Source organism: Mustela erminea, chromosome X (genome assembly GCF_009829155.1).
Source record: "Mustela erminea isolate mMusErm1 chromosome X, mMusErm1.Pri, whole genome shotgun sequence".
NCBI lineage: Eukaryota > Metazoa > Chordata > Mammalia > Carnivora > Mustelidae > Mustela > Mustela erminea.
The window spans coordinates 28,322,491-28,336,110 of NC_045635.1; the positions used below are offsets into that span (position 1 = coordinate 28,322,491).

At 36.2% G+C, this 13,620-nt stretch overlaps 1 protein-coding gene across 5 annotated transcripts in view; it reads right to left on the reverse strand.

Annotated features, from left to right (window-relative positions):
* The window catches only part of DMD (dystrophin), a 2,094,983-nt gene that overhangs the window by 1,703,586 nt on the left and 377,777 nt on the right, over positions 1 to 13,620 (reverse strand). For all 5 annotated transcript variants that reach the window (XM_032330377.1, XM_032330378.1, XM_032330375.1 and 2 more), the window contains exon 3: positions 1,090 to 1,182. In XM_032330377.1, the coding sequence (XP_032186268.1) occupies positions 1,090 to 1,182 (93 nt within the window). The remainder of the gene's footprint in view (positions 1 to 1,089; positions 1,183 to 13,620) is intronic.

Genomic DNA, 13,620 nt, shown 5'->3' on the forward strand with positions numbered 1-13,620 from the left:
GCATTACAATATGCAGATTAACTCATTTATCCAGTTGTGGAGTTTTAGAAATTCTGCCATTATGATGCCTGTCATATTGACTTCTGAAAAGAGATCTACATCTCAAGAAAATTTTAAGGGCACAATAAAGTATAGATGGTCCCTGACATGAATGTTTGATTTAGGACTTTTTGACTTTATAATGATGCAAAAGTGATATGCATTCAGCAAAAAACATACTTCACATTTTGAATCTGGATCTTTTCCCAGGCAATATCCAGTGTTATACTCTGATGATGCTGGACAGGGGCAGTCAGCCATAGCTGCAAGTCAGCCATGAGATCATGAAGGTAGATGACCAATACACTTACAACCATTCCGTTTTTCACTTTCAGTATACTATTCAATACATTATAAGAGATAGTCAACACTTTGTTATAATACAGACATCGTGTAAAATTGTTTTGCCCAACCATAGGCTAATATAAGCATTCTAAGCATGTTTAAGTTAAGCTAGTCTAAACTATGAAGTTCAGTAAATTATGTGTTATAAATGCATTGTCAATATAGGAAATTTTAAATCTGTAATGGATTTATAGAGATGTAACCTCATAGTAAGTCAAGGAAGTTCTGTATTATTAACTACAGAAATAATGTTGTACAGCAGATCTCTGGAATTTATTCCTTGTGTATAATTGAAACTTTATACCTGTTGACCAGCAACACCCCATTCTCCATATCTTCAGTTTAGTGTTCTTGTCACAATAAAAATGAAATTAAACTTAAAAACTCATGATGAATAAAAACCTTACAAAACGTTCAGTAACAAAGATGCCAAATATTACAAGCAAATAATATCTATTAATTAGCATAAATTATGTGACTGAAAGATTTTACCTTCTAGTTCTGTGGATGATAGAATATCCCAAAATAAAAATAATATTAGAAGATTATTTCATTCAGGAATATGTCCTGTATTGCTAGTTAAATCAGGAATTATTAAATTAGTGAATTTTACTAGATCTAGAACAACTATACTGAATTAGTTTCTGGTTTCTCAGTAAATTCTCCTAAGGTTAATGTGAACTTTCTTATAAATAAGTCACATACCAGTTTTTGCCCTGTCAGGCCTTCCAGAAGGTCTAGTAGGCGTCTCCCATCCTGTAGGTCACTGAAGAGGTTCTCTATGTGCTGCTTCCCAAACTGAAATATGAAATATACCCAATTAAACAAAGCACTCTTTCAGTGATCCATTTCCATGAGTATGCCTTTTAAAATTTAAAGCTATGTTTAAGAATATTTAATGTATCTAATTCTTCATTTGCCAAGGGTGAAGGATGAAAAGAGAACCTCCAAGTAAAAAACAAAAATAAAATATATCATCATTAGGTCAAGTCTATTTAAGTATGTTTTTTAATAACCTGAGTTAGATATCTAATTGGTCTAATTAACTCAACTTTTTGAAGGCTGATTCTATGAAGGAGAGAGAAGTAAACACACAGAGAAACAAAGACCACCTACAATTTGTTCTGGGTAGATGCTTACAATTTAACTGTTTCCTGTACTTGGCTATATCACATAATTGTAGAGGGTCCACCATCCTGCACCCCTAGAGCATGCTTTCTCTCAAAATACAATTTGGATACTGCCTCAAAATGATCCATTTTCATTATTGCCTGGCTCAGATGTTAGATCTGATTTTAACGGAGTTGAAATACACCTGTGACATATTGGTGTCTATTTTTCTCAGTTCTTTACTTGGGAATTGTACTGAGAAAGAGTAATAACCACTCATATCATCTAGTATTTTGGTAGCAAATACTCATGAGAAACACTTCACTAAATGAGTGGATCTTACAATCTTTGTAATATAACTGTGGGTTAGCATTCATATACTCATCTCACAGATGAGACAAAGAGGTTGAACATGTGGCTTTTTGCAACAAAACTAGAAGATGGTAAAGCCCAAATATTGTCCCAGAACTGTCTAACCCCAGAGGGCTGGTTATTCCTAGATTATCATGCTGCTTCCAAGGCTTTTTTATCCTCCCATCTGAGTATCTTTTAAATATTTTATTTCTTCTGTCATGCCCCCAAATATTTTCTTTTTCTGGTTGAAATCCTAAAATCCCTCCACATGAAGTCATTCACAAATCTTTCATCACCCAGGTTCTCTGGAAAGTCCAAATTTATCAGTGACAGATGTTTATTGAGCACCACTAAACCTGAGCTAAGTGCTGGAGCATACACTAGTAAATCAAACAGACATGCCCCCAGCCCTTGTGCATCTTTGAGTCCAGCAAGGAAAAGAAATATTCCCAAAAGACAGTACTACACAGAAGCAGTAACAGGGACCCAGGCACATATAACTTTGGCAACTCCTATAGTATGGGGACCAGGAAATACTGTCCCAAAAATATCAGAGGATGGGACTGACATTAGTTTTCAGATGCTAAGTGAACCAACATTGGGTTGGTCTCATGCATTCCTCTATCACCTGCAAACTTTGCATTTCAGCCAGGTCAAGAAAAATAAAGAAGAACCTTGGTTTCCAGGAAGAGGGCATCCCTGAAGCTTCCAAGATTAAAAACAGGATCCCTGCTCTCCCTACAGCCACATAGCCATGTCCATGCCAAGTCCTGTCAATGCCTAGGTGTTTCACCTGATGAAAACACAGACCTGTGCAAAAAGGCCACCAGTCCTTCTATGGCCAGCTTTGAAAATTGAGCCATATATATGCTTTGACAAAGGTAACTACAAGTTACTCCTCAGAAATTCTACTCTAATTGTTCTGCTTAAAAGTTCCTGGGGAAAAAGAAGACAACACACAATATGAATATGTAAAAACACCTTTACTACACATAATGTACAAATAAATCTCAAAACAACATGCCATTTTTTATGAAACTTTAAGGAACGATTTCTACCAATAAGAAGATGAATGCATGCATTATAATTCTATCAAGAACCTCATATATAACACGGAATCACTTGGCATTTCGAGGGTTCATATTAACGTTTTAATTTTAAGGTCTACAAGTCCTTGGTCTACAGTGCCTTGAAAATGCTATTCTCTTTTGTTTTGTTTTGTTTCATCCGGGAGCAAAATTTTACAGATACATTTGAGAAGCGAGTGGCTTCTAAACTTATCACCAAAAACAATATTACACACTGAAATGTGTCAAGTTTTAAAGAAAATAAAGTAGAGTTATCTGACAGAGATACTTGTTTTTGGTAGAAATCTATATCTAGAATGAATAGGTAGATAGATACATTCTTACATACATACATACATACATACATACATAACAAAATTTGTCCAACCTGGAAGGATGTGGGTGGCAAAATGTTCATTCAAGAAGAGCACAGATAGAGAAAGAAAAGAGTACTGGGGCACAGGTTAAAGCATGAACCTCAAAGCCATAGGGATCATCTAGCATCCAAGACACAAGGACTATAAAGCTTATGCTTTGGGGCAAGAAGTCTAGACAATTGTCAACAAGGCAAACAGGCCAATGTATTTTATAATTCTTTCTTTTAACCTGGAATCAAACAAAATGGAGAGGGAGTAAAGAACTGTAGGCTAATCAGAGGCCTCCAGGCACATCTATTTGTGATACTTAGAAAGCAATGAGGGAATGGCGAAAAAGTTCCTGCTATCATACATGACATTCATAGCTTGTACAATCAACAATATATTAAAGTATCACAACTGAAATCCAATTTCTATTTGTTATATTTGCATTCTTTAATAGAGTGCTTCTCAGAACGTTCCATCAAAGCATCCTTCTAACAGATGAGATTGAATGAATTTACTGCAGGTCTGGCAGTATAAATTAGGCAGTGACAGAAGATTCAAATGTCTGTGAACCCATACATTTTATTTTTTATTTTTTTATATTAATATATAGTGTATTATCGGTTTCAGAGGTGGATTTCAGTAATTCATCAGTCTTATATAACATTCAGTGTTCATCACATCACATGCCCTCCTTAATGTCCATCACCCAGTTATTACCTCCCTACCTCCTTCCCCTCCTATAACCCTCCATTTATGCATATGTTTTATGTTACAAATTTATGGAAATGTTGCCTTTGTCTCTTAATGAATGTTTTATTTTTTAAAAGATTTTATTTATTTATTTGAGAAAGAGAAAATGAGAAAGAGAGAGCACAAGAACGGGGAGGGTCAGAGGGAGAAGCAGACTCCCTGCCAAGCAGGGAGCCTGACAAGGGACTTGATCCCACAACTCCAGGATCATGACCTGAGCTGAAAGCAGTCACCCAACCAGGTGAGCCACCCAGGCACCCTGAATGTTTTTTTTTTTAAATGTATTTTCAAGCACTTATGAGTGAAATTTCCCCTCCTAGGTCCAATTAAAGTGATAGTCAGTAGAATGTACAATGTTTAGCCTATAACTTCATGGATCTTTAGGCGCTCAGTCTTTTTCTTCCAGTAGTATGAAGACCCAGGGAAAGCAAAACATCTCATTTCTCGTGGATGGTTTTCATTTCTCTCCTAGATTCAAATCCTCATGCCATAACATTATAGCTATGATATAGCAAAAGTAGCACACTTTTGAGAGGCAGAAAGAGCTGAATTTTATTTTATTTTATTTTCCTTTTTTTAATTTAAATTCAATTAGCATATGATATATTATTTATTTCAGTGGTACAGGTCTGTGGTTCATCAGTCTTATGTAATGCCCAGTGCTCATTCCCACACACACCCTGACTTTTAAACTGGAGTCTTCTATTCATTAGCTGCACTCAGGCAAGTGACTTAACTTTTCTGAGGCACAATGTACTCTAGTAAAATGGGGATTGAAATAATACCAGTTCAGAGCACTCCTTGGAGGTTTAAATGAAACAGTATAGGTGTGGCAAATAGTAGGCACTCGATTAATATAGGATTTGGGGGAGGTATTCTATTACTCTTTGACTTCTTTTTCTCTGGCCAAATTCTAGATATAGATACAATTATGGTACCTTATTGAATCTACTAGAAAGTGCAGAACTCACATATAGTATGTTCTGTTTTGTCTTATTTTGGTACCCCTGTAAGAGTGAAAAGTCAAAGGAAGAAGATGTCTCTCCATATTCAGTTACTTACATGCTGGTAAACATGGATGGCACTCAAAGGCTTCAAGCTCTTTCTCTTTTTTCTTGTTCTTTGGGTTACTTTCTATTAAGTCCTCTTTTGTTTATGCCCTTTTTCATCTTCTACATGTACCATGCTTTTTTGTTGCAAGTAACGTTTATGTCATGAAAACAGTAACATTTCTTTGAAATTCCCTATCTTTAATGGTTTTCTTTTCAAGTATATGAAAATTATTTTGTGAAACACACAAAACATTAAGCCCTTTTTGGGCCGCATGACCCTGTGGCTCTCCATCTTCAGTCCCTTTCATGACTAATACTTTCCTTAAGAAGTAAACTTTTGATATTACTCAGCAGTTTACTGCATTCACTTACATGTTGTCGTCTTCCTTGCTTACCTAAATAGCAAGATTAAAGGACCGTAAAATGAGATAATGATGCTTCCTGATCATTGCCCGTATGATATAAAGAAATACAGAGGCACAGAAAAGGTTCAAAAGAAAAAAAAATTCAGATAGGTTGATTGGTAAGTGAGGGAAACAAAGTGAAAAAAATCAAAGTGAGAATAAATTAAAAGGGACAGAAATGCATTTGTGAAACTATTTAAATAACTTCTGGCTCTCAGAGTTGTATCAATTTCTCAACCTGAAAATACACAGACATCAATAAAATATTCCAATAAGAGGTAAAGAGCACAGGAGTTATTTAGCATGACCTTCTGGTTACACAAAGGTCAGTCTCTGGACAACTCTGTTGCTCAGAAAGTCAGGACACTTCTCTGTGATTACAAATCTTTACATACTAGAAACACCAGAAAGCACAGGAAACACCAAAAATAATTCAATACATAATAGTGGTTACTGCTGACCTGCTCCCATAAAATTACTGCAACCCATTACAGTAAAAATCGGCAGTTTTCACAGATGACTGTTTTATTAGGTATGGATTATAAAAAGTATTTTATAAGAGAACTTTATTGAGGTATAATATACATACAGGGAAGTACATATATCTTAAGAGTTAGCCCTATTAGGTTTTACAAACTGAACACATTAATATTCTCACCACTTAGAAGGAGAAATAAAATATGAGCAGCATCTAAGGAGCTTTCTCACACCCCTTCTGTATACTAGTCCCTTCAATAATGATCACTATATTGACTTATAGTATGAGAGATAAATTTTGCCTTGAAAGTAGTCCCTTAAAAACAGAAAAATAATGTTGGCTTAGTCTTTCATTTTAATTGATTGAAAGACATCAGGTTAAGGCAGAGGGAATTTGGAAAGGAGAAAAAAAATTTGCACTGATTAAATTTGTTTTACAAAGCACAAAAAGAGTATAATGCAGTGAAGGGCGCCTGGGTGGCTTAGTGGGTTAGGCCTCTGCCTTCGGCTCAGATCATGATCCCAGGGTCCTGGAATCGAGTCCCGTATCAGGCTCTCTGCTCAGCAGAGAGTCTGCTTCCTCCTCTCTCTCTCTCTGCCTGCCTGTCTGCCTACTTGTGATCTCTGCCTGTCAAATAAATAAATAAAATCTTAAAAAAAAAAAGAGTATAATTCAGGGAATAAAAATGTTTACACTCTACCCTGAATGTCTTGGTTCAAATTCCAGTTCTGTCACATTCTAGTTGTGTGATATTGAGCAAGTAACTTGACCTTTCTTTGCCTTACCTTTTCATCTACAAAACGAGGAAAGACTATTACTTAACTTGTGGTAGTGCTGTGAAGATTGATTGATTGATTGTTTAATTTTTTTATTTTTTAATTTATTTTTTTAATTTTATTTTTTCAGTGGTCCAAGATTCATTGTTTATGCACCACACCCAGTGCTCCTTGCAATATGTGCCCTCCTTAATACCCACCACCAGACTCTCCCACCCCCCACACACCGCTCCCTTCTAAAACCCTCAGTTTGTTTCTCAAAGTCCACAGTCTCTCACGGTTTATCTACCCCTCTGATTTCCCCCACCTCACTTTTCTTCTCCTTCACCCAATGTCCTCCATGTTATTCCTTATGCTCTACAAATAACCAAAACCATATGATATTTGACTCTCTCTGCTTGACTTATTTCACTCAGCATAATCTCCTCCAGTCGCATCCATGTTGATACAAATTTGGGTATTCATCTTTACAGATGGAGGCATAATACTCCATTGTATATATAGACTATATCTTCTTTATCCATTCGTTCACTGAAGGGCATCTTGGCTCTTTCCACAGTTTGGTGACGGTGGTCATTGCTGCTATGAACATTGGGGTACAGATGTCCCTTCTTTTCACTACGTCTGTATCTTTGGGGTAAATACCCAGTAGTACAATTGTGGGGTCATAGGGTAGCTCTATTTTTAATTTCTTAAGGAATCTCCACACTGTTTTCCAAAGTGGCTGCTGTGAAGATTTAAATGCACTTAGAATAGTGCTTTGTTTATAAGATACACTTAATCAATGTTAGCTATCATGAATTTATCCCAAAATACTTAAGCCAAATAATCCATATTTTCCATACTTCTCCTTGTAAATTTTGCCTCAAAGTAAAACAGAAAGGATAAACTTCAAAGTATTAGTATGGGTTTGAATGGGTTCATGATTATAAGGTGTCCAACATGTTGCCTGGCATAGAAAATGTTTAATCAAGTTTAATAACATTCCTTGCTTCCTCTTTCCTCTTAAATGTCATCACCTGGAGGTGAAAAACAGAACTTTCTTTTAAGGGTGCCAGCAGGATTTTTGTAACTTGACAATACTTTAATAAGGGACAATTTGCAAAGATGAAGGGAGGGTATAAAGAGACCACTAGAACTGGTAGTAGAGGATAGCTATTATCATTCCTAGACTCAAGATTGGAGAGGAAGAGTGATTACTGTTCCCTGAACAAAGAAAAAGCCAAGAGGGTCACCAGACGGGAGCTTTGATAGTGGGCTAATGAATGCAACCATCCTGCAATTAATAAACTCCCTGATTTTTCTTTCTTCTTTGCCTGAGACCTTCTGTAAATGCTTTCATTAGTCAAATGCAACTGGAAGTCAGAGGGCAGGAAAGTCTGCTGATATGGTTCACAAAGGTCAGCCTCCCAGGGTAGAAAAAGGTGAAGAATGGACCCAGGGGGATAAACCAAAGACTTACAACACCCAAGACAGGGAAACAAACTTTCTTTGACCCAATAGATCAATGTCAGGGATGCCCATATCAGAAAATAAATGAAGACCCAAGGTTTCTCCCCACTCCTCCTATATTATTTCTGTCATTGATAATGCCATATCAAAGGGCCAAATGTATCAGTGAGATATTTTATCTTCTATAATATGGGTATCAATGTACTAGAATATTTTGTGGGCTTTAACAGATGAAAATTAACATATATTATTCATTATTCCTTAGCATCAAATAGTCTTAAAGACTTAAATATACCAGGAAAAGCACTAAAATCTGGGCTACAAAGATAATCAAGAAAAATCCAAGTTATTACTTGGGGATAAGAAGTACTTAAGAACTAAGTCTGATAATATAATAGATTTGCAGTGTCTCCAGATATAAAATGCTATTTGGTAGTAGGTCTTTATAAAAGATAATCACTAGGACCCAATGTGTATATTACACTATTAAGTACACGAGAGAAGTTTCAACCAGATTGTACATTAGAACTTTCTACAGGAGCCACAACAATAGCTAATGGAAATCAAGTCATTAGCTGTAAATGGTCTGTTAGAAACACAAACGTAAAGTGTGCATAACCGAAAGTTCGCACAGTTTGTTGTCTGATCAAGTCTATCTTTAACATGCTGTGCAATAAAACTGAATTCCTAAACTAAGCCTGAGTTTTCTCAGTCTGTAATTAGATAGGTCAGTACTAATTCAATTACAAGGTATTCTGAAACAAAAATCAGTATCATTATGGTAAGTAATCTTGTATCTTATATTTCTAGACATAAATTTAATTCATACATAGTTATTTTAAAATATATGGAAACATTACAAACCATGATTATAGCTAATTATTTTAAACCACCTTTATTTTTTTAAATATATTATTGAAGTATAATTAACATACAATGGTATATTAGTTTCAAGTGTATAACATACTGATTTCAAAATTCTGTACATTGCTATACTACTCACAATAGGTATAATCACCATCTGTCATCATACAACATTATTACACTAGTATTGACTATATTCCCTACACTGTAGTTTTCATCTCTGTGACTAATTAATTATATAACTAGAAGTTTGTACTTCTTAATCCTGCCCATCTATTTTATCCAACCCCCTCCCCACCACCCACCTCCCTTCTGGCAACTATCAGTTTGACCTTTGTATTTAAGAATCTCTTTGGGTTTTTGTTTGTTTTGTTTTTTAGATTCCATGTGTAAGGGAGATCATATGGTATTTGTCTTTCTCTGTCTGACTTATTTCATTAAGCATAACACCCTCTAGATTCATCCATGTTGTCACAAATGTCAAGATTTCATTCTTATATCACCTTTAAATATGTCCCATATGTTTAAGAAAGAGAGTGAGAGAGAGAGAGCATGAGTGTGGTAAGGGTCAGAGGGAGAAACAGAATCCCCACTGAGCAGGGAGCCTGATGTGGGGTTTGATCCAGGACTCTGGGACAATGACCTGAGCTGAAGACAGTCACTTAACCAACTGAGTCACCCAGGCACCCTAGAGGTTGGTTATATTCTATCCCAACAATAGTTTTTGTGACAGAGAAAGCACAGTATAAGGTTTCCAAGAGGAAGTACTTCATTTCAAAGCATCTAATTAACACCCTAAACCTTCAAAAAAGAAAAAAAAATGCTGTGATAATGGACATGCTCACTAGAGAAATGTCAACTATCGGCAGTTAGCTCCAGGCAAAATATGGAGGAAGAAAGGACTATTCAGGCTTGTTTGGATCCAGTGGGAAGAGACCTGCCAAAGGGCATCTGAAGATGCCTTTAATTAAGAAGTATATAACTCATTTATAAAATCAACATTTTTATAATTTCTGAATTACACTACAATGCAATTGTGTGGACAATTTCATGACGAGATACAGATTCTTCCTAATCATTTCCTTCCCCTACCCACCAGGAAGTCAGCCTGGGACAATTTATTCTCTCTTCTTTTATGGCTATGAGGAGGGTCTGCCTATAGGCAGTGCCAAATCAAGGGAAACGAAGATCCACAGGAAGGACAAAAGTCACATAGGGAAGAATATTTAAATATGAGTTTCTGTCCCCATTATACTTCTATTTCCTTCTAATAGTTTGAATCATGTGAACTTTTAATTCTGCATTCACGTATGGTTGAAATTGTCAATTTTATATGATTCAACCTCTTGTGTATTAGAAAGACATGAGCAATAAACATTAAGTACTTGATTTACATCAGTCACAATTCCATGCACTGTACATGGATTATTTACATTGCCATAACAATCAATTAAAAAATCATTCCCATCTTATAGATGACAAAGCTGAGGCACAGGGAATGCAAATAACTTGACTAAAGCCACAAAGTGAAAAACAAAAATAAATAAAGCCACAAAGTGAAAAAGTGGGAGCTACAAACCCAAACTTAAGCAGTCTATCTCCAGTTTTCCTAACCATTTTCTGCATAACCGCTGTTTGAGCTGGGCTGCTTTGACCATCATGCCATTCAGGGTCACTGTTAGATAAATTTTACTTGCTCATTTTCATAATCTCTTTCAATAAAGTAAGGATAATTTAACTAATTTATTCTTTTTCTTTCCCCTGAGGTTTCTGAAGGTCAGATGCAGTTATATAACCTACAAACAAAATTGCTTCTAATTTTAGGTTGAATTAGTAATTGAAGGATAATAACACAGTGATAATTCTACATATGTACATTAGGAAAATTCTTCAATGTCCTAAGATTTTATTGTTATATCACTCTTTTTGGAGGGAGTTCTGTTAAATCCTTCAGGAGTCCAATATGCCAGGCATGGGTTTCATCAATAAATCTGGTAAATACTGCACCAGAGCCCTAAACAAGGTTTTTTTTTTTTTTAAGATTTATTTATATTATTTTTAGAGACCAAGAAAGAGAGCAGGGGATAGGGGGTGGGCAGAGGGAGAGGGAAAGACGGAGACAGAAAGAGAGAGAGAGCCCAAGCTGAGTGCAGAGCCTAGCAGAGAGCTGGATCCCATGACCCTGAGATCATGATCTGAGCGATACCAATGGTTTTATGCTCAGTAGACTGAGCCACCCAGGTGCCCCAGAACAAGTTTTTAGAATGAAGTATTTACTCTGACATATGTAGAAAAGATAGCTTTTTAATGTTAATTTAATTAAAATAAAAAAGCAATATCTCACCCCAAAAACCTAGAAGGCTACAAATCAAAATATAGATATATTTAAGGCAAGCCTTAAGGTTGATGAGGACTAATTGAGCTCATAGAGAAAGTTTTACTTGTCATGCAGTTTTCTTAAGTAAGCCATTCAAACAAGCTAGTCACTTACTGAAAGTCTTCCATGTGAGATTCATGCAGTTGCATATTAAAGAATATAGCACCTGGGGCCAAATAGGCCTTTATTTAATTGCCGTTCTTTTTCCAGCTGTGTGAACTGGAATAAAGTCTTTGGTAATTTGCTTATTTTCCTCCTGTATCAAAGGAGGAGGGTGTTTAAAGTATTCAACTAAATTCGATAGGTGTTATTTAAATCCATTATATTGTTCCAGGTGCTTAATAATTGGGAAGATAAAACATAAAAAAGCTACTGCCATTGTTTTCACAGGTTTAGCCACGGTCAGGAAGGAGGTTTACACCTAATCAAATATAATTATAGCATCATGCTATAACCCTGCCAATAGTCGTATTGCAAATATGGTGTCAGCACAAATAAGAGAGACATCATTGTCACCTGAGAGACTGATAGCAACAGAAGCCCTTGAACTGAATTTACAAAGTTAAATAAGAAATCAAGAGGTAGATGTGGAAAGAGGAAGATCATGCCAAGCAGAGGGACACTTTGGATGCTAAGGATCAAATAAATTAAATTGCATCAATTATTTAAGAAATGGGGATAAATCAGTTCTTAGGGCACAGGGCACACAGAGGGATGGGAGATGATGAGATAGAAGATATGTGAGAGCCCACAGCAGAGAGGACTAGGTTTGCCACCCAAAAGAGCTTGGGTAAATGTCCAGTGGCCTTTTGTGTTCATTCTTTAGAGCATGGTATCTAATTTTGAAGTTTTGACTGTATCTCTCACACTAATATTTACACTGATGTTTTAAGGCAGTTAATATCTTTTAGGGAAGACCAATACTGGCATTGTTCAGAGGCTAATTTTAGAGTTGTAAAAATTTGAGACAACTACTCTGATGCGGAAATATTACTTGGCAGGGGAGTTGTATTGTTCAAGAGCAACTGCTCTAGATTATAAATACAAGATCCTTAAAATCCTAAGCAAGTACCTACCTTCCTGTTTTGATGGAAGTTGAGGTCACTATCTACGGTATGTGAACTGCAAAACAGAGCCAACTATGCCATCCTTTCCTGAATCCATGCCCTTTGCAATAGGATTCTGTTGCTCTTCTTCTGAAGAAGTGGTATCTACTCCCCTGCCTCTGGAATCAGGGTTGGTCATTGCCTTACTTTGACCAATTGGATACAGTGGAAATGATGACCTTCCACTTCCAAATGTAGGCCCGGAAAAGGTTTGAACATTTTTGTTCCCTTGTTTATGCCTCTACCATCACCATAAGAACATGTCTAAGCTAGAGAGCTGGGAGATGAGACATGTGATGCAGAACCAAGTTGCCAGGTAATCCCAAATGAGGTCAGAGATCGGCTGACAGCCAGACAATGTGGGAGATCTCAGCCAAGATCAGCAAAGATACCTAGTCAACTGACAGCTAACTAGAGACATGTGAATAATCCCAACAGAGAGATCAAGAACTCTCTGAATGACCCAAAGATTTGAAAGAACATTGTATTACTGACGTTTTAACATACTGAGTTTCAAAGTAGCTTGTTATACAGTGTTAGCTAACTGATACATGTCCATGTATAAACATTTGTTTCTACAAAGTTGAATGGTGTCTGGAAAATTAAACGGTATTATAAATATGGAAAAATTATTTATGAATTATTTTTAAGTGAGGCTTTATAAATTTTATGAAAAATAACTTAAAGAGATGAAATATTATGTTACTGCTGGGGCACCTGGGTGGCTCAGTGGGTTAAGCCTCTGCCTTTGGCTCAGGTCATGATCTCAGGGTGCTGGGATTGAACCCCCCTTCAGGCTCTCTGTTCAGCAGGGAGCCTGCTTCCCTCCCCCCAACCTTTGTGCCTGCCTCTCTGCCTACTGGTGTCAAATAAATAAATAAAATCTTTTAAAAAATGAAACTGAATACAGGCAAAATAACTATCTCTAGATATCAGACTCAATGACTTACCTGGAAAAGAATATAGTCAATGTACTCAACACAGCTCCTCCAATTTCAACATGAAAATAAAATTTAAAAAGCCCTATGGTTTTTTATTATAACTTTATGGAAAAAAAATGCAGTAGTATCAACCTTAAAAG